Raw genomic sequence first — 15,942 nt, forward strand, 5'->3', positions numbered from 1 at the left:
TATTTAATTGGATACCTAATTAAGTCCACACCGAAAATTATAATAGTGATTACTGTTAGCTACAAGCCAAGCTGTATGACTGTGGTTGTTCATTTTTACTAACCCATTGGCGCCGACTTACGAGCGTTACTCGTACGGCCGCTGCAGGCCCGGCGGCTGACTTACGAGTGCCGCTCGTGTCACCGCCATTAGTTATTTAGTTATTATTATTTTTCGCCCTTTTTGTTTCTTCTTACTATTATAATGTTTATAAATATCTTGCTTCTTGATTTGCGTTTTTACTCATTTATTTTAGCGAATAACAAACAATTTTGTGTTGCCATGGAAACCACATATCACAAAAAATCAGCTGCGGTAAGGTAAACAATTTAAAAAAAATGTTATTACTTATAAAAGTAAAAGTACACAACTTTTGATTTTTCTACGTAGGGAATCGATTGAACTTTATCCAATTACCATTTTTCTGTAGACAATTTTACTGTGAACAAAATGGTGAAAGAATAATTAATTTATTACCTAAGGTTTTCTTTCTATAGCAGTTAGAGTAAAAGTCTAAAAATTTGGTAAAATTAATTGCCGCCAGAAGGTGCTGCAGGTAGCTCATTAATTCCTTCTCCAATAGGTTAATGACCGAGATAACAAAAATGAATATCCTCATCCTAATAATGTAAGGGTCTCCTAGACTTTTCTATGTTTAGGTCGTATGTTGTCTGTTAGTGAAATAGATGGCATTGTTGATCTTTAGATATATATATATATTCACTCTTGTTAATTTATTAGTCCTAGTATCTTGACGTCAACTGTACAAGTGTGCAATCTTGTTTCTTGTTGAAATAAATCTTTGAATCTTTGAATCCAAATGATTTTTTTTAGGCAGGGATTCAATTTTCAAATTTATGTCATATCTGTGAATATGTTGTCTAGATGCCAGTATTTTTTTGTGGCCATAAACATTAGGGAACAAATGTTTCAACAACTTCTCTTGTTGTTCTGTTTTGACAGTTTATACTGCTCTTACGCAATTCGTACATATACAAAACAGTGATAAGGCTAGAGGTTTTTATTTACATTAACTTAGGTGTATTGTAAAATTGTGTGATAATATTTTTGTGGTTGCATGAATTGCCTGTGGTTTTCTTATTTATTTACCCCCCATAAGTTTTAAACACGCAATGTTTTGCTATCCTTTAAAAAATTTGATACAATGGAAAAAATCTACTTAACAGCCTCTACTGAAAAACAAACATCAAACAAAACAGATAAGTTAAGATTAGTGTGTTTAAATATCTTGCATAGGCCTAAGTAATATTTTAGATGCTTAGGCTCTATAATGTATCCACTTACTCAAAAGTCCAACCATAATCATGAGTCACTCTATCTTTTATCACCACCTCAGCCCCGGGAACTGAACAGATCGGGATGTTCCAACAATCTCTGACTCTTCTAAATACGTAACGAAGGTAAAACTTCTCAAAATTATCATACAAAGGCACATATCCCTGAAAATCACACAATCTTTAGATTTTCTTAATTGTTATAGACGGGGATGAAACAAGAAAAAAAATTAATCCAATATAAATAAAAGAGGAATAGGTAAAATGGCAACTGCCGTATTGTGTGAATTAAAACACTGTAATTAAAAAAAATGCTCTTGTAACAGAACATTTTAATGGAATCAACTAACTTAATCTACTAAAATAAATTTCAAATAGATTTATAAATAGGTATGCCTACCCATAATTTAACTTATCAGTTAAATACCTCAGAGACACATCAATAATGTTGATCGGTTGGAGGTAGTTTTTATCAGATAGGCCACATTTGTTTTGTTTACTTTTTGTATTGTTTGTCCTGCTTTTTAACAAGATAAGAAGAACTTCTGTGCCGTTAGGTGTTTAGAAAACATAAGTAGGTAATATTAAATAAGTTAATTCTTTAATTCCAATATTAAATAAGTTAACTCTTTAACTCCATTTTTTTCTATAACTTCTTATGATGCATGTAAAAGAAACAACTTCGGTCAGGATTAATTCATTCAAGATATTTTAAAAATTGAAATAAAACGAAATTGAGGGCGGCGTAGGCCTACAGAAAAAATATAAAGATAATCACACATATAAAAAATAATTTCACTATAATCAGCCTGCTGTTAAGCGTTTTTATAAAAAGATCCTTAGGCGTACAGGTATATAAAAAGTCCTTGTTTTTAAAATAGGTATGTTGAATATAAAACAAACAACATATTATTCATATCCTCTTATAACATAATAAGTTTATACAGACTGTCCCAAAAGTCCCGGACCGGTTTAATATTTTATAAACGACAACAGATAAATCAATAAGATTTTGCACATCAACACCACACTCGTCGTTTGGAAAATATTAAGCCGGTCCGGGACTTTTGGGACAGTCTGTATATATAATAATATAATATATAATCAAACTAATATAGGCCTAATATAATATAATAAGTTCCATGACAGAATCAAATTAAAAACTACAAAATTCTTATGTAAAATCTTTAAAAAATTCAGTTTGTTAAACAAACAAGACGTCTTTACAACTAAGTAAAATTATGATGCATCTTATCAAAGCAATAATGAATACCGGTATTTTACCTCTCTGTTTTTCTCTTTAGCAACTTTTGGTGTAAAAAACAGTTCATTCAAGTATCCCAAAAATATTAACATATAAAATCCTATGTAGGTCATAACGGCAGTGTAAAGTGGTACTTCTTCAAACGACTCCCGCGACAGACGATTGATGTGATCTTGCGCATGGTCCTGTAAAACGATAAAAAAGATTATTTATTAGATTGAAACTGATTATTACGGTAACTTAAAAAAAATAATGAGACTCAGTAACATTTCCTGATTATATTCTCTTCACCATTGACCAGCCAGGGCTAAATATGTTTTAACCATTAAAACTATTTACATTAGGGTACAAGGTACAACAATATTTAAATATAGATCTGTTCTTATACTGCCTATATGGGTGCCCTCTATGAGAAAGTAGATGTCAACCACACACTATAAAGTGAGCTTTTCAGACCTAATGTAGCAAGCTAAAAATCCCCCTCTTGACGCCAACCAGTACAACACGTACTTTACTTTATTAGCATTGTTAAATTATTTCTACGATATGTTCTGTTTTAGGCGTGTTTAAATTAGGTGCCCCAACCAAAGTCTCTGGTTAGGAACATAAAAGTGGATTTAACGACGTATCTAGAAAACGGATTAACGTTTAACACTATGAGTTTTTGAAAATAAAAAAAAAAACTAAGATTTATTTGAACATGTTTAGCCTCTGGATCACGTAATTTACTAATAAAAGGTTAAATACCTGTAGTACTGTCTGTGATCCTGGAATTTAGGTCAGCGACCCAGGTTTCGAACCTAAAGGTTCATTTTCAAGCAGGTAACGACTCTCCACAGTTATGAAGAGGACATGTGTTTTTAACTCTGGCACCTGCTTGAAAATGAACCTTTAGGTTCGAAACCTGGGTCGCTGACCTAAATTCCAGGATCACAGACAGTACTACAGGTATTTAACCTTTTATAAGATTTATTTGGCCAGGTGGTGCTCAGTTTTTAGCTTTAAAATAGCTGCAACATCTATTCAGGTAGCATTATTGTAGGGAGGGAAGCCACTTCTTTTGTCTATTATTATGCACATAAGAATCTAACCTGGATCCTCGGAGCTCTCGTCCCTACAAATTTCTGTCACAGTTTTAAAAGATTGGGCAAATGGGTTGGCGTTGTGACCCTATTTCCCGCATATTTTTTCATTGCATTTTCTGTTTGAATTGTTTTACATGCACTGTTGGGTTCCAGTGCCAACGTCGTAGGCCTACTTATAGATCTGTGCATATTCAGGATCATGACCTTCTTGAGGAATTAGATTACCTACTCGGTGGTAAAATGTGTCATGGATCTTGAAATTTTAGATCCCCTGTGTGACCCTCTCGTCAAAATGAGCTTCAGAGCTGACCATGGCAAAGGCGGAATTGAATTGACGAATTATATCCAGATAACTTCTGGATCCAAACCTCACAGCCCTGTTTTCAGATTGGGAGTTTCCAATAAGTTCCTGAAAGTATGGTGAATTCCGCAAATGAGGTAAACAAACCTTTCATTTATGGCAACAAAGAGTAAAAATTGAACTGTCACGGCCAGTCTTTTCTTGCTTAAAATGTAAGCCACCACAATGTAAAATTGTAACGTTCATTTGTCCAAGATTGGATGTATCACCACAGCGGTACTGCCACTGTATCTGTCAAATTGGGTGGTTGATGCAAGCGATCACGTTTGCGTTCCCTCCAGCCACTTACAGTTAGGCTAGTTCTTCATGTTACTGGTGGCATTTAATTTTAAATTTAGATAAAATACAAAAGTTGACCAATCAACAGAAAACACTACGGTACCAAGGAATTTTGATACACATTTAAATTACCGTACATGATAATATGGTAATCAGGGTTGGTACTAAATTTGGAAAACAAAATTCCCTGACTTTTCCAGGTTTTCCAGACTGATATTATACTTTTTCCAGGTATACCGCAAGTCAATATCACCCAATCAAAATCAAGATATATTAGAAAAAATGTAAATATTTAACTTATTTAATGACTCCCGAATACAATAGTTATTTGTGTAACTAGTGGTGAAAGTGGCACTTTGCTGCACACGAGAGCAATGTTTACGCACGAGCCGCAGGCGAGTACGGAATTATCTCGAGTGCAGCAAAGGCCTTTTTCACTCGTGTTACACATTATATTTTTCCTACAGTCACTATAAAACATAAATAATTAGTCTTTCAAACACTATACAACACGTTTTTAGGTTCAGCTAGCAACACAATTACACAAATGGTGCCCTGGAGAAAGTAGTACCCGTGGTCCGTATCACTCCGCTATTTTTCCTCGGCAAGAAATGTGCTCCGTCTTTTGAGAATATAGTTCCGTATGTTTTTGTAATTTGAAGTGGTTTCCGCGCCTAAAAAAAATGCTTTAAAGGTATTTTCTTGTTTATTAAGACCGTAGGAATGTTTTAAAAACGTTTAAAAGAAAAGTCCAGAAAGTTCAGAAATACCAAAACTATAAACACGAAATGACAGGTTAAATCGTAGTTATAATAGTCAATCAGCTGTTCATAGTATTATTATCTTTAAGTGTTGCCAACCTATTTCCAAGCGTACACGGATTACGTGCATAATAAAACCACGCTGTTTTGTGTTGTTTGGTTGGAATCCTGATGTGCGGCAAAGTATAAACCGTGCGGCAAAGTATAAACCGTACGGCAAAGTATAAATATGCAGCAATTAGCAGCTTTCTGTACTATAAACAGTACAGGGAAGCCAACTTTGTCGGGTAACTGTAGGAAAAACTTGTTTCAAACTATGTACATAAATGCCTCCTCCGTACCGATAAATAACTATCGATATAAAAATGTGCATCAGTGCTTATGTCGTTCTTTTTGCCATTAGTCATCACCTTGGTAAAAACATGTTTAGGTGCAGAATGTAGGCCTACCATATCTGTAAAAAAGTAGTCTTTCAGGAGAAATTCCAGAATTTTTTCATAATTCCCTGACTTTTCCAGGCCAAAAAAATTCCCTGACTTTTCCAGGTTTTCCCTGACCCTACCAACCCTGGTAATGTAACGGTCTGCACGGTGAATAATCACTTTCAACTTATAAATTCAACTATTACAAACAATTTGTTGTCAGTTCTTCCTAGCAAACTGTTTATTTATGAACCAGACTTAGTTTAAATAAAAACGAGCTGTTGGCCCGTCCAACGTACAAGAATCGAGTAGTCCATTAAAACTGTATACCTATAGTTAAATAAATTGTCTACTCCTAATTCAAGCTTGGTCTAAGCAGTTCAAAATTTATTGTAAAGAAAAGCTTCCAAGATGAATTAAAACATAGGTGATTGTTGTTATTTTCCCAACCTTTCTTCAAAAAGTTGAGTAGTAAAATAATTTTCATAAGCTTTCTTTTGATGACTCGTGAGCTTCGATTCGTATACAGCAATGGTTATAGAATCTTACTTATTTCCTATAATCAATGACAAAACCCAAAACTACAGAGTAAATAAACTAACCTCATAGTTCTATATGATATTTTTATACTCAACCAAGCTGTTAGTCAACACAAAATTATATTGCACTATAGTCAACACAAAATTATATTGCACTAGGCCTAATACAAACTAAAGATTTTAAAGACTGCTCAAAAAAATAAATTAGAACATCTAGTATTTTACTATGTATAGTCGAATAATCTGCCATCCTCTAAATGAAAAAATTAACTTATTAATGATTAAAACATTAAACATAGTTATAGATAATTCAACCCTACGTACATGTTATTTCATTTTCATCCAGATGCTGAATTTGTGTTGAAAACGCTGAATGTTTACAGCTGTTACGTTAAGCAAATGGTAATATACCAAAAGCTAGAGTAGAATGTTAGCGTCGGCTGCTAGACTTTTTAAAATATGAACTTATTTTTTTTAAACTGAATCCCTAAACTTTATGGCTTTGACATTCCCTAGTTCTCAAAACTATGTTCCTTTCAACACAAAAATCATGAAAATCTGTCAAGTGGTTGATTCAGAATCGTGAAATAAAAAAAAACCCTGCTACGTTTAAATATTACATCTAGATATGATATAAAATTACGGCTTTGCTCTGGAAGTAATAGGCCTAAGTCCTGCAGTTTGTGGTTAAACTTCAAAAACTATTTCAAACTACGTCCATATGATTAGTTGTAAACAAAGGGAATTGAGGTTGATGGTTTGATCTAATGTCATGTCAACAGATAGCGCCGCCCTTCCCAAACTTTAGCCCTTAACTGTACTTAAAGTGATGCCCTTTCTTAGCCTAATATTCTGAGACGTATTTGCACATTTACATGAAAATACCTTTAATTTGACACCTCAAACGTTAAAATCCATCTAGCCGTTATCAAGTTATGACTGTGAAAAGAAAACTGGTTTATTGATATAGCCTATAGATTTAATCTGATAATACATCGCAGGTCCTCTGTGGAACTGTACCCGAAGGTAGGTAACTGATAAGTGACGAATAGGCTACTTCTCGATAACCAAATGAAATAGCTTAAAATCATCTCCCAGCGGATGGACTTAGGGTTGGGGGATAACAATGGAACTAAAATCCTAGGGAAACTCCTTCTGTAACCAATCTAACTCTAATAAAAGGATACTTTTAAACATCTGCAGGATTTTATTCTGATGTAACTTACAAGGAAGAGAAAAAGGTAGCATACTTTGGTATTATCCGGATGCCACCCTTATACAGCACGCTGTGGCGGTTATGTTAGGTTGGGTTATTATATATATGCTTGTAGGACTGTTCTCGTTTCATTATGAATCAAACAATACCAGATGATTCTACTTTCGCTCGCCAAATCCCCTCCGAGTAGCCTAGGTATGCCAAAGTGAGGTCGTTGACCAGAGTGCGCATCACGTCTGTCAACGTTTGTATCTGGTGTGGCAGCTAGAGGTGGCGTTGCATTCAACTCAATCCTCACCGACATCACTGTCTTCTGGGAGGCAGAACTCAAAGGCTACTAATTAATTGTAATCATGTCAAATTGGAACAGTAGGGCCTAAGTCAATTAAAGAATGTTCTTTCTATTTATGATCTGCCGCAGGCCGCAGCACGCTGTATAAGGGTGGCCTACGGAATACCAAAGTACCATTCATTTCATTTCATTTGTTTGTCGAAGGAGCCAAAACCCCCTGACGGCTGCCCGGTACCTATAACTATAGCCCTACCAATATGCCAAACTAAATAAGTTTGGTACTTTGGTATACTATATACCAAAGTACCGAGAAATAACTTTTAAGGCAACTTAGGTTTACCCTCCAATAACTTATATGCGCCGCGGACTGTGATTCCGCACATTTGAAAAAGCGTGCCGAAATAAGTGAATCTGCGAGCTAATGGCATGACGTGCCATCTACCTTAACCCACTAAGTTTACCTTTCCAAAGACAATGGCGGTGTTTTGACCGTCTTAGCATCAGTTGGCCCTGAGCTACGAGGGTGTAAAGTTAGGCGTGTCATGTTTCAAGAGAGTGAAGAACAGGCCAGCGATTGACTGATTGGTTTACAACAGGACATTTTCAATTTGAAATATTTGTAATTATTTTGAAATTTTAATGATAGGAAACCTACCTTATATGAATTTTACTAAGCATTTAACATACGGTATAAGAGCGTTTCCAGTAAGAAGGAATGCTGGTCCGCGCGTGTGTACTGGTGTTACTATTAGCCGGGCGTGTAAGTTACTGGAGGGTTAACTTACTTCTTTCTGACTCATTGAAAGATTCAACTTAACAACCCGTTTCAGGCCATAGGCTAGCCTAACTTATCTTAGCCTATCACCAACACTTTGTAATTGAGATGGAATGTTAATAATTTCTTGTGAGTTAGGCCTTAGGCCTAGTTTTATTTGGATGAAAACACCTAAAAACTTTTAAGCAAACAAGACTTAAGTTAACTTACTTTTAGACTTGTCTAAAGAGAATCGATTATTTTTAAACTAGGCTACCGGTAGTTCATCGGCCACATAAGGAACCCTAGTTTATGTAGATATAGGCATATTTGTTTATGTAAATGTTGCGTTGTTGAGGCTTCAAATTAGGTCTAGGTTACACCCGCTTCTAAAGTAATGTAGGATTTAAGCATAACTTAGGTTGTTTATACACTGGTAATATTGCTAACAAAACAGTCTTTCGTAAGATATTTAACTTAAAAATAATCATACCGTTTTGCTGGAAATACACTCTTCCTTCGAATGACCATTCTTCTTCCCGTTTCTTGGAGGAAATAAACCATTTTCCTTTATATTTCTCTTCTTTACCACTCCACTGACACCGTTCAAAGCCATGTTGTTCTGCTCGAGCGAGTAAGGACAAGACTTCAAAACTTCTCACTGCAGCGCAGCAATCGGCAAAAAACGAAGATTGGAGTGTGCTTTTCTCTCACTAGAACGTCAAGTTAATGTTTAAAGTGTTATTTAAAATAAAAATATATGTACAAATTAGTTTTAAAATAAAAAGCATAGCAGGTTGAATGTAAGTAACATTTTTTGATTCCATTGTGCAAAATTAAGTCATTCTTGATGTTTATACTTGGAACGTCCATAATTTAAAACCATATTTTTGACTAACTATGAGTCGAGTCATATGTTCTCCCCTCTCCCTTTCCTAAAACCTCATTGCATTCGTACATTCGCATTCGCTACAGCAGACAAGCGAAACGAACGAAACGTCAAATTCATACTCGAGCTGTAGGGACGCGCGTTATCGGTTGCCGGTGTGAGGTTACAAATCTTTGTTGTTTCGTTTTCGGACTCCTCTCCTGTTTATCTGCAAGAAGAATAGGTTTCGTCAAAGAAACATGGATCTTACCTACATGCCAGGTGAATTAGATATGAAAAGTGCTAAGAAAAGTAACACAGATATGAAAAGGGATCATGATTCTGTTGATGATTTTGAACATTTGGATCCTGATTTATCTCCTAGTGAAGGACACGTAAAGACAAGTATTGATACTAACACAGATAAAAAAGATAGTAATATGCCTGTTGACATTCTTGAAAAAGCTCATGGTGTCGATTCTGGGTTAGGGCTCCCTTCCAAATCAGCAGAATTTGATTCGGGCAAAACAACCCCTGATCTGTCTAATGTCGAGGATTCTAAGCAAATAAAAACAGAGGTAGATTTTCATTTTGATAGTGAAGGTAAACCAAGTTTACTTGACTTTGGAATTGACAATGAGAACCCTCTTTCCGATGGTGAACAGTTTGATGATGAGCTCAACAAAAGCTTTCTTTCTTCAGAAATTGCTTTCAACAATGTCAAGACAGGACATGACATTCCCAATTTAGATATCCTACCAGAATTAAGTACAGCGGAAAAAGATGATTTTCATCTTCCCGATTATCATACCACTCAAGCCAGTGACACCATTCTTCCTTCAGACCTAACCAATCCAAAATCTATGAAAGAAGATGATGCCCTACCACAGTATGATATGAAATTTGAACAAAGAGAAAGTCCAGAAAAGGGTGATTATATAACCAAAAGAGAACTTGAACTAAATGAACCAGACATTTTAAAACCAGAAATCCCACCACATGCAAAAATTGAACATTTTGCTCCCTCAGAACCAGAAATTGATTTGCGTAAGAATGTGTCAGAGTTTTCAAATGCTAATGATTTCGAGTCACACGAAGAATTAATAAAAACACTGGTCAAACATGTTGAAGAGCCTGCAGTACCCGAATCTACAATTATACCTACACCCCCTGAGTCAAAGGATAATGTGAAATCGGCTGTTAAGAAGATTTCTGTTTCTGACTTGGATGATATCATTGGACCTGAAGATGTTTTCAAGCGCATTGGTCTTGGTAAGTTTATATTCCACTGTATGAAAATCCTACTAACATAACTTATTAAGAAACATAGCTTAAGTCACAGCAAGTTAGGTTACTAGTGACTTAAATTTGTATAAGCCTATAAAATGTATATTTTTTCTTTAGATCAACCTTACGCTGGTCTGAACTCAAATCATGTAAGAATTTAAAAGTCGAACAGACTTAAATACCGGTATAAAGAATTCTGCCTCTTTTTTTCATCTTAATTCAACATCGAGGTCGCAAAATTTAGTATAGATATGAACTCCCCACTAAAATTACGCTGTTATGTAGGCCTACCTGTTGCCATATGTTGTGGACTGTTCAGAGTGTGCAGTATTTATACTGTGCAACATTGTAGTCCTATTTTCTAACCTTTTTTTTTGGTTAGGAATTTTTAATCTAATATTAGAGCCTAGTTTACTTTCTAGAGCAACGGTACTCTTAATTTTATCATCTTTCCTAACTGATCCAAAATAATGGTAGGCTAACTTATATTTATTATATTTACTCTGCACTAAATAATAAACGTTGACCTAAAAATTGAGCATTTAAAAAAACGTAGCCTCCCTAACTTATTTAGGCTAGGTTAGGAATTTTTAATCTAATATTAGAGCCTAGTTTACTTTCTAGAGCAACGGTACTCTTAATTTTATCATCTTTCCTAACTGATCCAAAATAATGGTAGGCTAACTTATATTTATTATATTTACTCTGCACTAAATAATAAACGTTGACCTAAAAATTGAGCATTTAAAAAAACGTAGCCTCCCTAACTTATTTAGGCTAGGTACTTAAAAGGAATGAAAATGGGCTAGCTCACGCCCCTTTAAAAGTAAAACTAGCTCAATGTAATTATGTAGATCAGTTCCTCGCAGAGGCGGCCTTAGGTAGTGAGGGGGCCTGTCTGCCTGTGCAAACATTTAGAGAAGAGCCTCTTGGCCCTTACTACTAAACCCCCCCCCCCCCTCCTCCCCAATCACCATACCGTAGTGTTGCTCTTGCTTATAGGATGATAATTTGTTGCGATTGCGGCAATAATCAAGATGAATTTTAGTGTCCCAGCAACTCCCATAAGTAGGGTAACATCTTGTTCAAGTTCAACGATTGCAATTGTTTAGGCCTACTTGAAATAGGAAGGGCAAAGAATATTGGGGACTACCTATATAAAAATTAAATTTGCCAAGACTTTTAATTTTTTTTTATATTTTTGCCCAAAGTGTGGGTCCCCCAAAGTGCGTGGCCCAGTGCAGATGCACTTTTCGCACATGCCTGTGTCCGGCTCTGGTCCCAGGCCGGCTTATTCCAAATATGGAACACTGAAACAATGAAATTTAATGAAAGTCTTAGTAGGTAGGTAGCTGATTGTACTCGCCTTTAATTTTGAATTTTACATAATTAATCCTGAAAACACTAAGTTTTAATTTTTAAGAATAGTGCTTTTGGGGGTTTTCTTTAGTCTATTAAAAAAATCTAGTATCTATAATTTCCTAAATTTTTGCCATGTTAACCCTTGTTTCTGGGTTTGGTAACTTGTAGGCTTATTGAACTTATGCAACATCTTAACAAATTCACTTCATATTGAATCCCATTAACACTTTAATTTAAATTAATTGCACTTCCCATATTGCATGGATAAATAGATCCAGATGTGGAATTAGGTTTCTAATTAGTCGAAACTGCTTGGTTAATTTAATTAAATGATGATCCAGCGGTGAGATCTAAAGCAAACACAGACTAGCGGAAGCTAACGAGGGTAGAAAAACGGAGTCAATTAGTTTGGGTCTGATGGTTGTTGCTGGTTGTTGAACCCATGTAGACATTATAAACATATGGTGTTTTAGACAAAGCCCCCTCTCTTTTTTAAACTCACTTTTTATAGCTGTGTATGATTGATTCAAATAGTTTTCTTTCCCAGAGACGCATAGCGTTTTCTCTCCTAGAAGAATTCCAGGGTGTATTTATTTTCTTAAATAGCAGCAAATTTCTAGCTATGGATAAAAGAGCCCTATAATATGTTTATGCTAGGCCTACTAGTAATCGAATCTCTAAATATCTAATTTATAAAAATAAATTTTGAAGATCGCTCCGCTTTGAAATGGAACTAACTTCCTTTACTATAGTCTTCAAAGCTTTTCTTTTCTATTCAACATTTTAAACCTTTTTGAATAAGAAAACTGCAGTAATTAGGTCAAAACTCACCTGGTTTAAATTGCTTATACGGTACAGTAAATGTTATATCTTTTGTTTTTACTGCTAGGACATCTTTACGCCTCATTTGTTTTCCATTAGTTAGCAAAAACTTTCTGATTCTCTTCAATTTTTTAAATTTAATTTGTCTAATCTTTTTTTTGAACTAGTTTTAATAAATTTCAAACGGTTTCAAATAGTGCCGTTAATAACAATACTACATCTATTCTAGGTACATCTATTCATAAAAAGGTGAGAAAGGAGAAGTAATTTTGACTCCTGTTCCCAAATTCATTGATGTAGAAGAAATTACATACCGTATTTTTATTTTAAGTAGACTTAGTCTCTCTCTTAGTTTAGCCTATTTATTTTAACGTTGAGTTAAATTTACTTGTCCAGACCGGTCATTACTTCAGATGTGGATTAGGTAGAAAGCGTGATACCGTGGCGGCGATGGTCATGCCTCATGGGTTCGGGCAACGACCCTTGCAAACCAGGATAAGATGCAGTTGCAGTTTACAATGCAACAGTAGTTTACTGGAGTAGTTGATGAAGCCTTATGCTATCTTTGCATAAAGCTTAATGCTTTTAAAAAGAATTAAAAATCCGGAAAACATGTGTCTGTGTGTTTCTAACTGCGCAGATAAAAAAAGTGTTTCTAGAAGTCTCTAAATACTCCTTTCTAAATGTGTTTTCTAAATGTGGACATCTCAATGAACTAATTAGGAGACAGTTGATGTGTTCTGTGACAGCCAGGACATCTGTCAAAGTTGCCTTGCTTAACAAATCTAAATACATGTGTGTATGCAGAAGAGCTTTTCTGCTAGTCCTACATTTAATGTTTCACATAATAATACTCTTGAATGCTTTAAGTCAAGAAAAACCAAATTGATAAATTGGGTACATAATTGGTAGGTAGCTAAATGCTCTTTGATACAAGTAAACAACATTTGTTTCTCGAATTACTTTATCCGCCTATCTTCAAGGAATATCCTAGAAAAGTGTGACTTTAGTAAAATTTTAAATTTTCCCACACATTATTCTTATGGAAATGATTGTGTGTTAATATAGGTCCTCTATAGGAAAATAATTTTTCACTGATACATTTCAGTACCGGTACGTTACCTAGTTAAATTCTTTAGATTTTTTTTTAACAACCAAATCCCATATTACTACAGTACAAATTTCTAAAATTTAAAATGTTCTTTTAATAATGTCTTCTCTTAGTAAAACTGCACAAGATTCAATTTTGATCAGGCATGGGTTGCACCATTTGTAACTTATAATTAAATTATTTGATTAAGTATAGTTAATTAAGTGAAGCCTTGTTACCTCAGTAAAAATTAGATCTTTGAGGTCGAAATTTATAATAAATACCTCCCAGGATTCTAAATCAATTTCTCTGAGTAAACCTTTGTAGGTATTTTAACTTGAGTTTTAATTAACTTACCGATTCAAAAATACATAGGGGTTTGAATGGCAAAATATAGTTTTTGCTAATATGCAATCCTTGATGAGTTTAATCACTTTCCTATGGGCTCATTTTTTCCACTAATGGATACAACGGCATTTAAAAGTCCTGCCAATTTTAAACAAATACAATCACAATTCATTATTATTGCTTTACACTTAGAAAGCATTTTGCAAGAATAGTAGGCCTACTAAAAAAGGAAACCTTAATGCCAATCATAAGATAAAGTTCTATAACAAATAATTGTTGTTTATGCTGAAAGTTATATTGAGTTTCCAAACTGCTATCAGTTAATCTAAATAAAGACAATAGACAATTAATCTTTATTTACACATTCATTAGGAATAGTAGTAGCGTCAATTAAAAATTTTTTCTAAATATGTGGTTGAGGTGTTGTTTAGTCAAAGATCTGTTGATAGTATTCTTTTAAAGAGTAAAAAGGTCGATTAATGAGCCATTGATGCAAAGCTGATTTGAGGTCATCTTCTGTCTTGCTTCTTAAGGCCTGTTCACACCGGCGTAGCTAGACGTCTGCAGACGTATTCGGTGTATTAATACGTCGCCAGTGCACTGTTCACACCGCAGCTACGTCTGACGGCTGCGTAGCCGGTGAGCCGGCTGTCGTTTGTTTATATTATTATAATATTTTATATTTGTTTATTTATTGTTTATTTTATTAGGGTTTCATGAATTTCAGTTAAGATTGCCACGGTTCACTTGCAGCTTTTATAGTACTGTACCCTGAAAAGTCTGTTGATTAATGTGTTAATGTTGACAAAAATATTTCACTCTAATTTTTAAGCCGTATATAGTAGACTATAAGATTTGCGCTATGCTATATTATAATATAAAAAAACAATTACCAGAGAACATGCAATAATTTTGCTCATCCATAAGGATTACATAATAAAATAGTCTATGGTGTAAGTAAAAACACGTAGTAGGCCTATGTATAGAAATAATTCATTAATGTTTTATAAATGTCAGCCCACTATATGAACCACAATAAACCATATTAAGAGAGAGACATTGTTTTTGAAAAGGAGATTTGCAAGCATAAACAAAAAAATTTAGTGGACACTAGGTACTCGTATGATGAAGTATTATTATATTGATCATATAAAGTTGTCTTAAGATTGTTATGTTATATATAGTCTAATTTGAATGTGATAGATTAACACGATTTAATGATTTTAATTATAGTGAATTTTTGTGTTTTAGTCCAACATTTACCACTTATAAATTAATTATGAGGTGGTGGGAGGGTGGCGGTGACAGCCCGGTGTGCTTGTGCGCATGCGCGTATTCGGCGTAGCTAGCCGGCGTAGCGGCAGCGCCGTAGCTTCCGTAGCTCACGTATTAATACGCCGGTGTGAACACTCTCTATGAATTACATTAAGAGCTACGTCAGCTACGTATTTCGAAAAAGTATTAATACGTCTAGCTACGCCGGTGTGAACAGTCCTTTAGATCTGGAAGAAGTGTTCACAAATACAATGAAGTAGCTGAACAAAGTTAATTTAAGTAGCACAAAGTGATAACAGTGCATTTTGACTATTTCGGATAGATAAGACAGAAAGACAAGGTTGACAGGCATTAGTCATATTTTGTTGAACTATGACTGTGAAGAAGTGTGTAACAATATTCATCTAATTCCTGTGAGAGGAAAAATTAGAAATTCAGGAAATATGTAAGCTGTTATTTTTGACTCGGTTGTCCATTTGCAGTATTTTATTTTACTAACAAATGCCTTAAATCTTATGTGCATATCAACCTATACTTGCATTAAAGATCATCTTCTGACCCCTAGCACTGGTCCCCCTGTAGA

General features: G+C 34.7%; 2 protein-coding genes across 3 annotated transcripts in view; one reads left to right on the forward strand and one right to left on the reverse strand.

Annotated features, from left to right (window-relative positions):
* LOC128986416 (serine palmitoyltransferase 2) overlaps positions 1–8,959 on the reverse strand; it is a 28,642-nt gene extending 19,683 nt beyond the window's left edge. Inside the window, exons 1-3 of the mRNA XM_054406778.1 lie at positions 8,801–8,959; positions 2,619–2,783; positions 1,345–1,499 (exon numbers count right to left, since the gene is read on the reverse strand). Coding sequence (XP_054262753.1) covers positions 1,345–1,499; positions 2,619–2,783; positions 8,801–8,923 — 443 coding nt within the window. The 5' untranslated portion in view covers positions 8,924–8,959. The remainder of the gene's footprint in view (positions 1–1,344; positions 1,500–2,618; positions 2,784–8,800) is intronic.
* Positions 8,960–9,287: 328 nt separating this feature from the next.
* The window catches only part of LOC128986417 (reticulon-1-A), a 71,170-nt gene continuing 64,515 nt past the window's right edge, over positions 9,288–15,942 (forward strand). For both annotated transcript variants that reach the window (XM_054406779.1, XM_054406780.1), the window contains exon 1: positions 9,288–10,447. In XM_054406779.1, coding sequence (XP_054262754.1) covers positions 9,436–10,447 — 1,012 coding nt within the window. In that variant the 5' untranslated portion in view covers positions 9,288–9,435. The remainder of the gene's footprint in view (positions 10,448–15,942) is intronic.

Source organism: Macrosteles quadrilineatus, unplaced genomic scaffold (assembly GCF_028750875.1).
Source record: "Macrosteles quadrilineatus isolate MER2022 unplaced genomic scaffold, UCM_ALF_1.0 Scaffold_2__2_contigs__length_208266976, whole genome shotgun sequence".
Taxonomy (NCBI): Eukaryota; Metazoa; Arthropoda; class Insecta; order Hemiptera; family Cicadellidae; genus Macrosteles; species Macrosteles quadrilineatus.